Here is a 12,177-nt window from a genome sequence, read left to right on the forward strand (position 1 = left end):
CGTTCACATGGCTCTTTAAAGACACTGGGCATGTGCATACGTGTGAAAACACGTTACAATTACTTACAGAAAATGTTACAGAGATGGCAAAAAGTGTTTGTGGAAGTATCACGAGTTTAAGCACTTTTTATTTCGTTATCGTGATAAAAGACTAGATATTGTATTCGATTTTAGACACAGTAAAAGTGTAAGTGTTGATAACTTCGTTACGATTTGACTATTTAAATACAACAGACTTGGCTTGTCTTTTCTCGGTTTATAGGCTAAATAGCTGATCTATCATCTGTCTTTACCCACTGAGTCATTAAATCCACATTACTGATGATTAGTTCGCAAAAATCTCATTGCGTGAATATTTTGTGAAAGCACCCACAGTTGACCCTACATTGTCATTGCAGCATCGACAATAAGGTGTTTGGTTAAAAAAAAAATCATAATATTTGATTTTCATATTTTCCTCGTTGCCTAGCTTTAAGCATAGGTGGTCAAGAAATGAGGAGTTACTAAGTAAATACAGCCACATATTAGAGCCTTACAGGAGCATCATCCATCGCCAGAGGAAATCACAGCAATGAGAAAAGGGTAACCACCCAAGATGCATGAAATCACAAATTTATATAGACTTAGCTATAATATTTTGGCTCGAAAAGTTGTGATTGATGAGAGTCAACCAGGAGGCAAGCGGCAGTTTCAAAAGTCACTCTTTCCGCATGTTCAGACTATAATTTCTGGAGTATTTCGACTAAGTCGAGGTCGGCAGTTTTTGTAAAGGTCTCCCTCCATTTTAGTGGCTCCAAAATGCCAGAGTGATGTGAACATTAGGTGAAAATATAGCAATAGTAATGCATTTAAAACAAATTATATGAGTGCTGATGTAGCCGAAGACACAATCTCAGTAAAATTAAATGAAGTTGGTGTGAATTGGGTAATATTGGGAAGCTGAACTGGGTCTGCAGCCCGGCCTGCAACATGAGGTTTAAACAGGTCTGACACGGTTTAGCTTTTGTGTAACAGGGTGAACATCCAGCCATTTCTGTCCCTGTTGGCTATTGATTCGACTATTGTCAAAAGCAATTGCACATGATCGTAGAGGGCACTTTTACATTAACCTTTCATAAAGTGACCAAGTTAGCACAAATTGTCCAGTGTGGTGAATCACCAGAGTAAAAACAACATTACAGAGCACATGTTAAAGGAGATTTAGTCACAGTCACTGTAAAGTTTTTTTTTATCCAACAAGGGGAAACTTATGCATTCATACACACTCTGTTTGAGGAACACAAAGGTACACAAACAGAACTTAAAAATATACTGTCAGTACATTCACAGCCACACATACACACACAATGTACAAAACTGACAATAAACATAAAGTATAGAAAACAATCTGAAATTGCATTTCATAAAAGAATAAAAAAGGTCTGCCTTAAGCCATTACAACTCATCTTTTTTGTTAAATAATCAAACTTCTGTTGACACAAATGATTTAGTACACCTTGTTGCTCTAATTTTCTGCTGCAGGATTCTACTGCTGGACCTACTGCTCCTTCTGAACTTCAGATGGACAGGATGAGTACGATTATCGAGGATCTGATCAACTTTTTAAAAAAAATAAAATCATGTACAACCAAACTACAGACACTTGATAAACCCTGAAAATTCTACTTCAAAAATACCTGTTTAAGTACATCAAATTGTGATTTAGTAGTAACTTGTAGTGTAAAGACCACTCAGTAGAAAACAAATAAATTGAAAATTGGTAATAAATATGGGTTGTAAACCTGTTTTCTATACAAAATCTCACTTGGTTTTAGTGTTATAGGAGACATATTAGCCTGCAAAAACACAAAACTTAAAAACTGACTGTTTGCAATGACGCTGGTAACTCACGTAACAACAGCCTTGCATTGGTGCTCAACTGTGAATTTACAATCAGAATAAAGCTCATGTCGAGAGATGACATGTCACAAACAGAAGAATTCCTGAAACACAATTAAATTAATTAAACGCACCACTGTACATTCCCACGCACACGCCCAAACACACAGCAGGCACTGAGGTGTCTGGAGAGTAGAGATAGGGCCGTCTCCATCAGCCTCTCCACCTACCCAGAGGACCTAATCAGTCAGCGAATACACGTAAAATGGAGGCTGTCATCTACCTCCAACCCAACAGACTCCCTGCCGTCACTGTTCTCCCGCCGCCGTCCTCCAGAGAGAAAAAAAAAAGATGGATCTTTCCCTGCAGCTCCATCCTCAACCAACGTTCCCCACGTCATATTTTCTCAGCTGAGTCCTGTTTCTCTCTCACAGCCTCGTGTCTGCAGCTGGCTACAACAGCTCAAGTACACTTTTTTTTTTTTTTAAAAAACAGCCTTCTACTTATTTTCCTTTTTCATTACTTGTGCTCCAAGGGTACCTGAATGTTTTCATTTTTCAGCTCAACATATGATTAATGCACCTCAGTGTAAGTGCAGGTTTGCAACAGTCATTCCTCTACGCTTTATCTGCAGCCGCTCCCGTCTTGTCGCCCCCGTCGCTCCTCACGTGTGCCACAGACAGATGGAAATCAGGGTAATGGAACGCCACGGTGACCCTGACCCTGTTTCCGGGTCAGAGCCATTCGTCATGGCAACGACCCCGGCATTCATCAGTAAAGCAGCACATAATTGGTCATAAGGGGAAGCACCTGCACCTGGAAATGGCTTGGCTAAAGGAATGTGTCCGCTGGTCTGTACTGTAAATCTAAGAACACTGCTCACATTTGGAAACTACCAAAATCTATGCTGGTATTTTGGTTGTCATTTTGTCACATTAGTTCTCTGTCCACACTAAAACATTACACTAATAAACAAAAGATTTCCTTTTCTTGGTGCTCAAAGCACCAAGAAAAGGAAATCTTTTGTAAAAATATAAATAAATAAATAAAAAAATTGTTTATTTGAAGGCGTCCTGAACCTTTAAAGCAATAATTTGGTGGTAAGTAAGCCAGACAGCCGGGTTATATCAGCCTGTTAAACCTCATCATCTGCTTTCCACAATCACTTAGATTGAATAATATTATCACAACTTGTGTATTCTTGGTTGTTTCAGTTTTCAAATAATTAAACTATGTATGGATTTTTCACAGCTGATAAGTGGAAGCTGTTGTGAGATACACATGGATCATGTGACGGGAAATATGGGCATTCAAAATACAGTATGGCAAATTCTTAAACAGCAACTAACTGTGCTTGAACAGACATGTGCCATCCTTTTTAAATCATATTCACAAACTGAAATACATGAGTGGAGTTTTTAGACTAAAGGTAGGAGAGTGTTTTAGTAAAGCATAGCTTTTGGGTGTGGATATGTTGACTTATTGCAGATGACAAGTGAACACTGGAAAGGAGAAGATTTGTTTTTTAAATTTAGCCAGCTTTGGTGTGGACATTGTCAAGACTCACGTGCACTCGCTGACAAACAAAAGATTAAATTTTTAAGAGGAAAACAATGACACGGTTGATGCATTTCTTTCGGGTGGTTCCTTTGAGAATGAGGGAGATGTTTTTTTTTGTTGTTGTTTTTGAGATTTATTACTGTTTGTTTGCCATTCTGGCGCTTTATGACTTTGGTGCAGCCACTGTGGAAGTGCAAAATGGGTGAGTGCAAGTGTGTGTAGGTGTGTGTGTGCCAGTGGGTGTGTTGTGTTAGAGCAGTAGAGAAATGGAGGGCTGAGAGGATAATAAAGAGAAAATAGAGGGCTGAGAGAGGTAGTAAAGGAGGTGAAAAAAGAAAGGACAGGAGGTTGATTCAGTTGGAGAACGGATAAAGAGAGCACGACACAGGAGAAGGAGTGATAAAATGAAGGAGTATTCTTTGGGCAGAGTGTGAAGAGATAAGTAGGATGAATGCATACAGCTCAGTGAGTGGTCAGACATCATCTGATTGGGCTCTATCTGTGCTGGAACCAGATCAGCCTGTGAGATAGCCGTTTTGTTGTTTGCCCTTTGCTCTGTGTGTGTTTGTTTTAATCAGGGCGGGTTTAGCGCACTGATACAAGGTGACACGGACTAAGTGCGCACAAGAAAAACTGGTTATTGACAAACATCGGGTTAATTAAGGTAGACATTTGAGAATATATTCTTGGCAAACGCACTCTAATCACTCCAAATTTAACCCTTTGAAACCTGGATTGACATCGGTTTTCTCATGCTGCGTTCTGACACCTTTAACAAGCACTGACACCTTTGAAACCTGAGAAAATAGGTTTGAATTCTTTAAAAAAGGAAATGAGCAACTTGGCAAGAGATTGCCCACAAACTGAGAGAGCGTGAGAGAGAGAGAGAAGAGGGATCAAAGACACATTTTCATTTCATTTTTTAAACTATGTTTAAACTATGTTTAAAAAAATACTAGAAAATCTACTTTGTACCTTGTAAACAAAACATCAGAAACTCCTTGTGTCTTAACCCAACAGAGGTTAACAACACCACAAACCCAACACAACACAAACTGAACATGACGGGCTGCACGCTTTGAGGTCCATGACGGCAGAACTGATCGCACAGATTACATTTAGCTCATAAAACATTTTACACAGGCCCCTCACAGTGTTTGTCAAAATACAGAAGAGCTATGCAGGTCTCATCAGTCCACCTTGAAGGACCTAAGAGTGGCTGTGCAGGTCAATTTTCAAGTCAAATTTGTTTATGAAGCCCATTATCACAAAACACTGTTTGCCTCAGAGGGCTTTACAGCGTACGACATCCCTGAGACCCTCACATCACCTGAGGAAAGACTCCCGAAAAAGAACCCCTGTAACGGGGGGAAAAAAGAGGAAGAAACCTCAGGAAGAGCGGCAGAGGATGATGAGGGATCCCTCTTCCAGGACAGACAGATGCTTAAAGGAAATTATTACTCTGTAATAAAAAAAAGTTGCTGTATTCAGATAATATCCAACTAAACACATGATAATAACTACATGACGTATCGCACTACATGCTACTGCATCCATGTTTCTCTAAGACACCACAGCGCACATCGACCATTATGATGTTTCATCCCAAACGAATATCTGTATCCATGTTTACTTGACATTTATACTATTGTTGTGAAAACACAGCTGACGTTTGATTATTCACAATATGTTGAGATGCCAACTTAAATAATCGACTCTGTTTACTGCGAAGTATCTCCGACATTACCACAAAGGGCTATCCATGCAACAGTGACGCAATTATCCCTTTTCGAATTTTCAAGCTGTCATGTCCTTGGGGGTCCAACACCCCCAATACACACACACACATACACAAAAAAAAATAGATTAAAATACATCAAAAAAGGGATTAAAGAATCTGCCGACACCCCTAAATCCTTCAAAGGGCGTCCGACTCTATCAAAGGATGAGCATGCTTAAATACGAGGCGACACACATGACACATGAAGAGTGTTCAGTTTATAATTTCTACTACTGTGTGGAGGGAGAAATTAGATTTCAGTGAAACCGGATATCAAAGCAAAGCAATAAGTGGCTTCGGTTATCTCAGTGCACCACAGTCGCCAATAGGTGAGAGAGGAAGAGCGAAAAACATAGGAGCAAACAGGGCGGAAACGGAGAAAAACTAAAACAAAAAGCTGATATATGTGAACCGAGAGCAGTCTCATTTACATACTGAGAGGTCAGAAAGGAAAACAAAGAGACTGTAAGATAGAGGGGGACAGAGAGAGAGAGAGGGCGAAATTAATTCTTCGTTTTCTCATTCGGGGGTTTCCCTGTTAAGCGGGGGTGAGGTGGCGCTCACCTCGAGCAATTCCTAAGAAGGAGGAGTTCAAAGCGTGCCAGTGGGAGGAGGGGGACGGCTGTGTGGGAGAACAGCAGACAGTTAAGATGGGATTTCTCATTACCCGCGTCTCGCTCCATGTCCCGGCCATCACTGCTGTATACTGCTATCTCGCTCTCTGCCCTATAATTTTTCTCCCCCCTCCTTTTCTCTTACAGAGACTCAAACTGAATACATAAGACTGGGCCCCACTAGGCCGAACTCCCCCCCTCTCCCTCTTTCTTCTGAGTCTGCTTGTGTTTCCACAGTATCTGACTGTGCACACACAGGATAAAACACACAGAGGCAGACTGCATGACAAAGCAACAGCAAAGAGGAGACACACGGCAGAGAGGGACTTCAAAGCTGGACCGTATGGAGAATAATAGATGTCCTAAAACCACAATGCCTTACTTTAATAATGGTTTACAGGATACAACGTGTGTGTGTGTGTGTGTGTGTGATCACAAGGCACACAAATTAAATATTAATCATATTATTCTGCATAATAATGGAAAGCCAATTAATTTTTAAAAATCTATACTAAGAAATTTTATGTTTTGGAGTTAAACTCACTAATGGTTTTGTTTTCATGATCGATTAGTCTATCATTGATCGTTTCATTTAAACCACTATTTTTCCACCTTATTAATCACACACATTTTTTAAATTAGTTACAATCACAGTGGTGTCAAGAGCTTCTTTAAGGCTTTTTGTTAATCTTTTAAGAATCTCTTCATCATTTTCCTAATAATCACTTAATCATTTGGGCTATAACACATCAGAAAATGGTTTAAAAAAAATAGGTTTGAACAAATAATTGGAATATTAACACCAATTGCAATATGGCCAAGTGCAATATCCACATAACAGAAGGTGCAATTTTTTGATAATAGGTGAAATATGTCACATCATACTATTACAAATGACGCAGATGCAACCGCCTAAAAACCATATTCCAGAAAATGCTTGTTTTGGTACAGACAATAACAACAATCACATATTTCTACTATTTTCAGGGAAAATTAAATGTAAAAATTTACCATTTCCACCAAAATTAAGACTCATCGCAATATCTGTCAATATAATTAGATGTTGCAGCCCTGGTACAAATAAATAAATAAATAAATAAATAAATAAATAAATAATCCGTTCCTGTTTTCTGAGACTCCAAGTTGACGTCTTCAAAGGTCTTGCTTTATATAATTTAAGGTGACAAAAAGCAGCAAAACCTGACATATGAGAACCTGAAACCGTCAAATATTTGACTTCCTTGCTTTACAAACGACTGAAACGATTCATCACTAATCAAACAAGCTACTGATCACTTTTCTGTCAAACAACTAATCAATTAATCAATTAACAGTTGCAGCTCGGGGCAGCTGTGGATCAAGAAGAAGGACGGTCGTCTGCCAATCAGAAGGTCAGTGGACCATCCCTGGCTCCTGCAGTCTACGTGTCAAAGTATCCCAGGGCAACACACTGAATTACAAATTGCTCCCAATAGCTGTTCAATCTGTGCGTTAGTGTGCTCGTGAATGCTTATTGGGTGAGCAGGTGGGCCCTTGTATGGCGGTCTCGGCCACGAATGGTTTTGTGAATGGGTGAATGGTGCTTGTGTTGTAAAGCATTTTGTGTACTCTCTAAGACTAAGGCTATAAAAAACTATCCATTGAATTCTATCGGGATCATATAATTACTTATTTTGTTTGTCGAATAAGGAAAAAATATATATAGTATACACAGATAAAAAGCTGATAAAAGACTTGTCAACTTGACATGTGAGATGTTTCACCCAGCATGTATTTTCGTATAGTAACATTTTCTAATGGCTGACATCGCTCATTAAATCAACTTATCATTGAAGCACTACAATTATAAGTTAATGCAAACGCCAGCAATTCAGTCACACTTATGAAACAATCATATCAACAATCATATCAATCATAATCATAATCATACTATGATTATAGTGATTAGCAAAGACTAATCACTATATTGTCCGGCTCCTAGTAAAGTAATATAACTGCCATTCAGGAACAAGTGCTGCAAATTAGCACTTATGTGGATTTGGTCTTTTTCAGTGTTTCAGTGATAATAAAGCTGCTTACATAATTTTATAAAGTGTTTTCCTTAAGATGGTTTAAATATGATGTAGTTATTTTGGAAAAAATGTACATGTCCACCTTACGTCTTGTCCAAAGGTACACCGGCACATTTAAAAACAGCTTTTCCTGAGCGCATGGCCTTTTCTCCACACACGCACTGTATTTAAGGTCACGGAAAACAAACCTTTTTGTGAAACTCTGTCCTAACAAGATTATTTTAAATTTGGACAGGGATTTTATTTTTTTCCGTGTGTGTGGACAGGAATTATTTCAAGCTCACAGGAGGTAAAAACTTCATCACCCACTAGGAGTTGCAGCAAAATCACAACAACATCAGTTCCTGTTTACATGTGACCTGTCCTACTTGCTGAATCTTATACGATAGCAAACACGTTCTGTGCAGCTGTAAACATCATCAAAATGAAACAAGACAGCAGACGACAGCAGGAGTCTGGTAAAGCAAGGACATAAAGCTGAGGAGCAAAGGGACGCGGTGTCAATGGTAATGGTGGTGATGTGTGGAAGTGGAGGTGTTTCCTTCAGAAGAATGAGCCGCACGTCTCCCAGCAATCAATCTCCGATATTACCCCGGTATTTGTCAGATAAGCTCCCTGCCACGGCAGCCATCCGTGACTCATTCCGTCATTACATAGGAGAGGTCATGCCCACTCCGCCCCCGCCTGCGCCATCGTTCCCGGGTCTGATGGCGGCCTAATGGCCTGCTCTCTCTACACCGCAATTAACCTTTTTATTGGCCACCTGCCAGCCAGCTGGAGATACATCAGTGGTTGTGCATGTGCATGTGTGAGTGTGTGTGTAAGGAGAACCATAAACGCAATGGCTTAATGTGTTGGCGCTTGTGCGTGTATGAATGTGCACAATAGTCGGTGCTTTTACGTGGGTGGACTTCCATGTGAAAAGTGTGTCAGTGTGTGTGCCTGTGATAGCTGACAGGTTTCACCTGCTCCACTCTTCAAGTAGAAATTGATTGAATCTAACATCCCATCATGGTTGACCCAGGCGGATCCCACTGGGTGTGAGGTTGTCTGATAGCAGAACTCATCTTGGCGCAGGAACTAAACGAATCCCCTCTGCATCATACGTCCACGCAGCTTCAGTGACAGGTATTGATGAAGCGCCGAGATGGATTGTCTACCATCCAGCTTTGGCTGAAAAAACTTGAAGACGCGCACACGTATGAGCCCACTGACATGTACTTATTTCACATACAGGCCTGGATGATGTGGAGAATAACAAACATCACCATATTTTTGACCAAACACCTGAATATTGCAAAGATATTGTCAGGTTGACTAGTGGTGCTTTCACAAATATTTACACAATGAGATTTTTGATCAATAATCATCAGTAATGTTAGTAGAGGAAAAAAACAGAACAGCTAGCACAGTCTGGTAAATTCAGAGAATGATATCGCTTTACTGTAACACAGCCTTTAAAACCAGGAAAAGACAGCACTTATGACATCCAAAATCTAAGACAATATCTAGTTTCATGTGTGTATAATAAGTGTTTCATTTTCTTAAGTGCACACAGACAGCCTCTTTTTGATTCAGCAGTATTGCCATGGTGACCACAGGGTCAGGCAGACTAAAAACAAGCTCTGACAGCCCCACAAACAAAGCCAGACACTAATTACCTACCATCACATCAACATTAAGATAATCTACGTGATGGCTGAAAACGACTAAAGCATGTGTGCATACAAAGAGTATTTTTTGGTAAATTACACCAAGCACATGTTGCCCTTTCTGTTATTTTGGATCAGCAACATGTAAAGCAGCTGTAGCAAGGACACAAGTAATATGTCATCTCCAAAGTCCAACTTCGGGGTCTTACAAATTTTAAAATCTTTACTTTAAATTGTGAAGGCCCAGAAACACTAAACCAATATCAAAAAACTAATGGGGATGAAAGCAGGCTGTTGTATCGCCTCAAGTTGCCTGTGTCCTGGCCAAAACGTTGCACTTGAACACATTTCTCTTCTAGTGCACTAATTTGAACTGTCAATGTAAGTGATTTTACCCACTGAATGGTTCTTTCAGCTTCACCTCCGACTCAACATGCTGAATCAGCTGGGAAAACAGCAGACAAGACCAGACAGCGTCCGACTAGTGCCAACGGTGCAAGACACAACAAAAAACAGGACAACAGACGGCCCAACATTGATCACAGCTCACTATCAGCTTGGTGTGTCAGGGCCCTAAGATCCTCATTAGATCTTTAAAGGTCAAGTGTGTAAAATTTAGGGGATTTGGTGGCATCCACGGGTGAAAATTGCAAATGCAACAAGCTAAAACTTCTGGTTAGGATTCCTGCAGTGTTCATGTTTTAGTTTTTTTTAATCAGGAGCCAAAGTTCCCACAAAGATCTCTTCCTCTCCAAAACAAATAGACCAGGTGATCGAAAGCGGTAAAAACACTGAATAAGGAAGTTTTACATTACAAATGCTGCTTGTTGCAAATGGGCTTCTAATTTTGGTCGCTGATATGAGAAAATGTGAAAACGTAAAAATGTGAATGGCCCTATCTTGATCCAGTGTTTGGTTTGTCCGATCTGGGCTATTGTAAAAACATGACAGTGCAACATGTTAATCTTTATAAACGAGGACCTGCTCCCAATATAGACATAAACAGCTTATTCTATAGTGAAAACACAATTCTTATTTTCAGGTGATTACACACTAAAGAAAACATTCTTATTATCGTAATACTCCATCTCTACCAACATAATGCCTTAACTCTACTCAGTCTTTAAATGCCAGACTGCAGTCCTGAAATGTATCATTTTGCAAATTTTCAAAGCTATTACAGTTATACTTTTTATGTGGTCATTCACTAAATTCAAACACTGATTTTGTCTGAGAAATTGCGTTGCACATGTGGTTAGACAACTGATGTCTTTGTGTTAAGAAGAAAAAATTCTTCTCAATCTCTCCAGCGGTAATGTACTGCCTCATTTGCTTACATTTCAAAAGGCTATGAGAAGAAACAGAATCACAGTAAGACAGCAACTTCACACAGGCACTCAGTATCCGAGAGGCTTATACTGTACTATCCCATTGTCAACAAGAGGCCTCTCTCCAGCGACTTAAATCTGGCAGAGCACTCCTGAGTAGAGAGCACACAGTAGACGCTTTCTGTGGCTCCTTCAGCTGCAAATTGAATTTCGGGGCACGACTTGACTCAAAACACCTAATAATCCCACGTCACTTACTGTTCCCAAACTGAACAAGGTCACACTGTGGGGGCTGGTAATGAAAAAAAAAACAGACCCTTTTACAAGCATTTATCCTGTAGGGCGATGCATTCAAGCCCCAGCAAGGTGAAGGACTTTATAGAGGAGAGAGTACACACGACTACGCAATTCAAGGACAAAAAACAATCAACAAGGGAACAAAAGAACCTCTTCACACCTACGCAGGTGTGTATTTGCAGCATAGCCATGGAGAATCAAAACTTTCAAAGAAATGGTTCCATTCCTGTATGTTACATAACACAGTTTGTCTTACAGTCTTTATCAAAAATTGACATCAGTATAAGAACAAAAAGAAATAAAGATGTGATGTTCTCTCGACACAATTCACCGCAAACTACAACGGTGGTGTTCAAGGTGTACAGGTTATGGTAAAACTTGATAAATCTGACTGCTCTTACCTGCTACAGAGAGACGGGCCGTCTGACTGGAAATGGATCCGAGGTTGTCGATAGTGGCGACGCACTGATAGGTGCCTTCGTCAGGCTTGTTGTGCTTGGAGTGGACCACGTGGGTGAAGAACAGCGAGCCATCGGGGAGAATGTTTCGTCTCTCATCTGAAACCAGGCTCATGAAGGTGCCATCTTTCTTCCACTCTATGCGTGCCGGCGTAGCTGCGTCGCTGTGGGCCGAACAGTTGAGCAGTGCCGAGTTGCCCCGAATGGCCAGTGTGTCCTCGGGCTCCACTGTAAACCAGAAGGGGCTGAAGGGCTGCGCTGCTGAACCTGGAGGGCAAAAGGAGAGCGTGAGGATGCAGCCTGAGCTTCAACAAGCAAAAACCCAAATGATTTTCTTTCTTTTCATTGACATCGAAAAACTGGCTCCGTTCCATTGTCACTGCGGCGGATAGCAGTATTCATGTTAATGAGTTTATTAAAATAACAGCAGTATGTGTCTTCTTTCCACCAGCAGCAAAAGTGTAAAGCAAAGTGTACATTTGTTGCTTGTTGCAGATGTTATAAGGAAAAAAAAAAGGTTCATCATAACCTGTTGTGA

General features: G+C 40.3%; 1 protein-coding gene across 8 annotated transcripts in view; it reads right to left on the reverse strand.

Annotated features, from left to right (window-relative positions):
* Positions 1-12,177, reverse strand: part of neo1a (neogenin 1a) — a 217,219-nt gene that overhangs the window by 124,427 nt on the left and 80,615 nt on the right. For all 8 annotated transcript variants that reach the window (XM_088074686.1, XM_088074639.1, XM_042491109.2 and 5 more), the window contains exon 2: positions 11,583-11,906. In XM_088074686.1, coding sequence (XP_087930812.1) covers positions 11,583-11,906 — 324 coding nt within the window. The remainder of the gene's footprint in view (positions 1-11,582; positions 11,907-12,177) is intronic.

The sequence above is a fragment of the Plectropomus leopardus genome, chromosome 1, assembly GCF_026936395.1.
Source record: "Plectropomus leopardus strain MGB_pleo_1.0 chromosome 1, ASM2693639v1, whole genome shotgun sequence".
Classification (NCBI taxonomy): Eukaryota; Metazoa; Chordata; class Actinopteri; order Perciformes; family Serranidae; genus Plectropomus; species Plectropomus leopardus.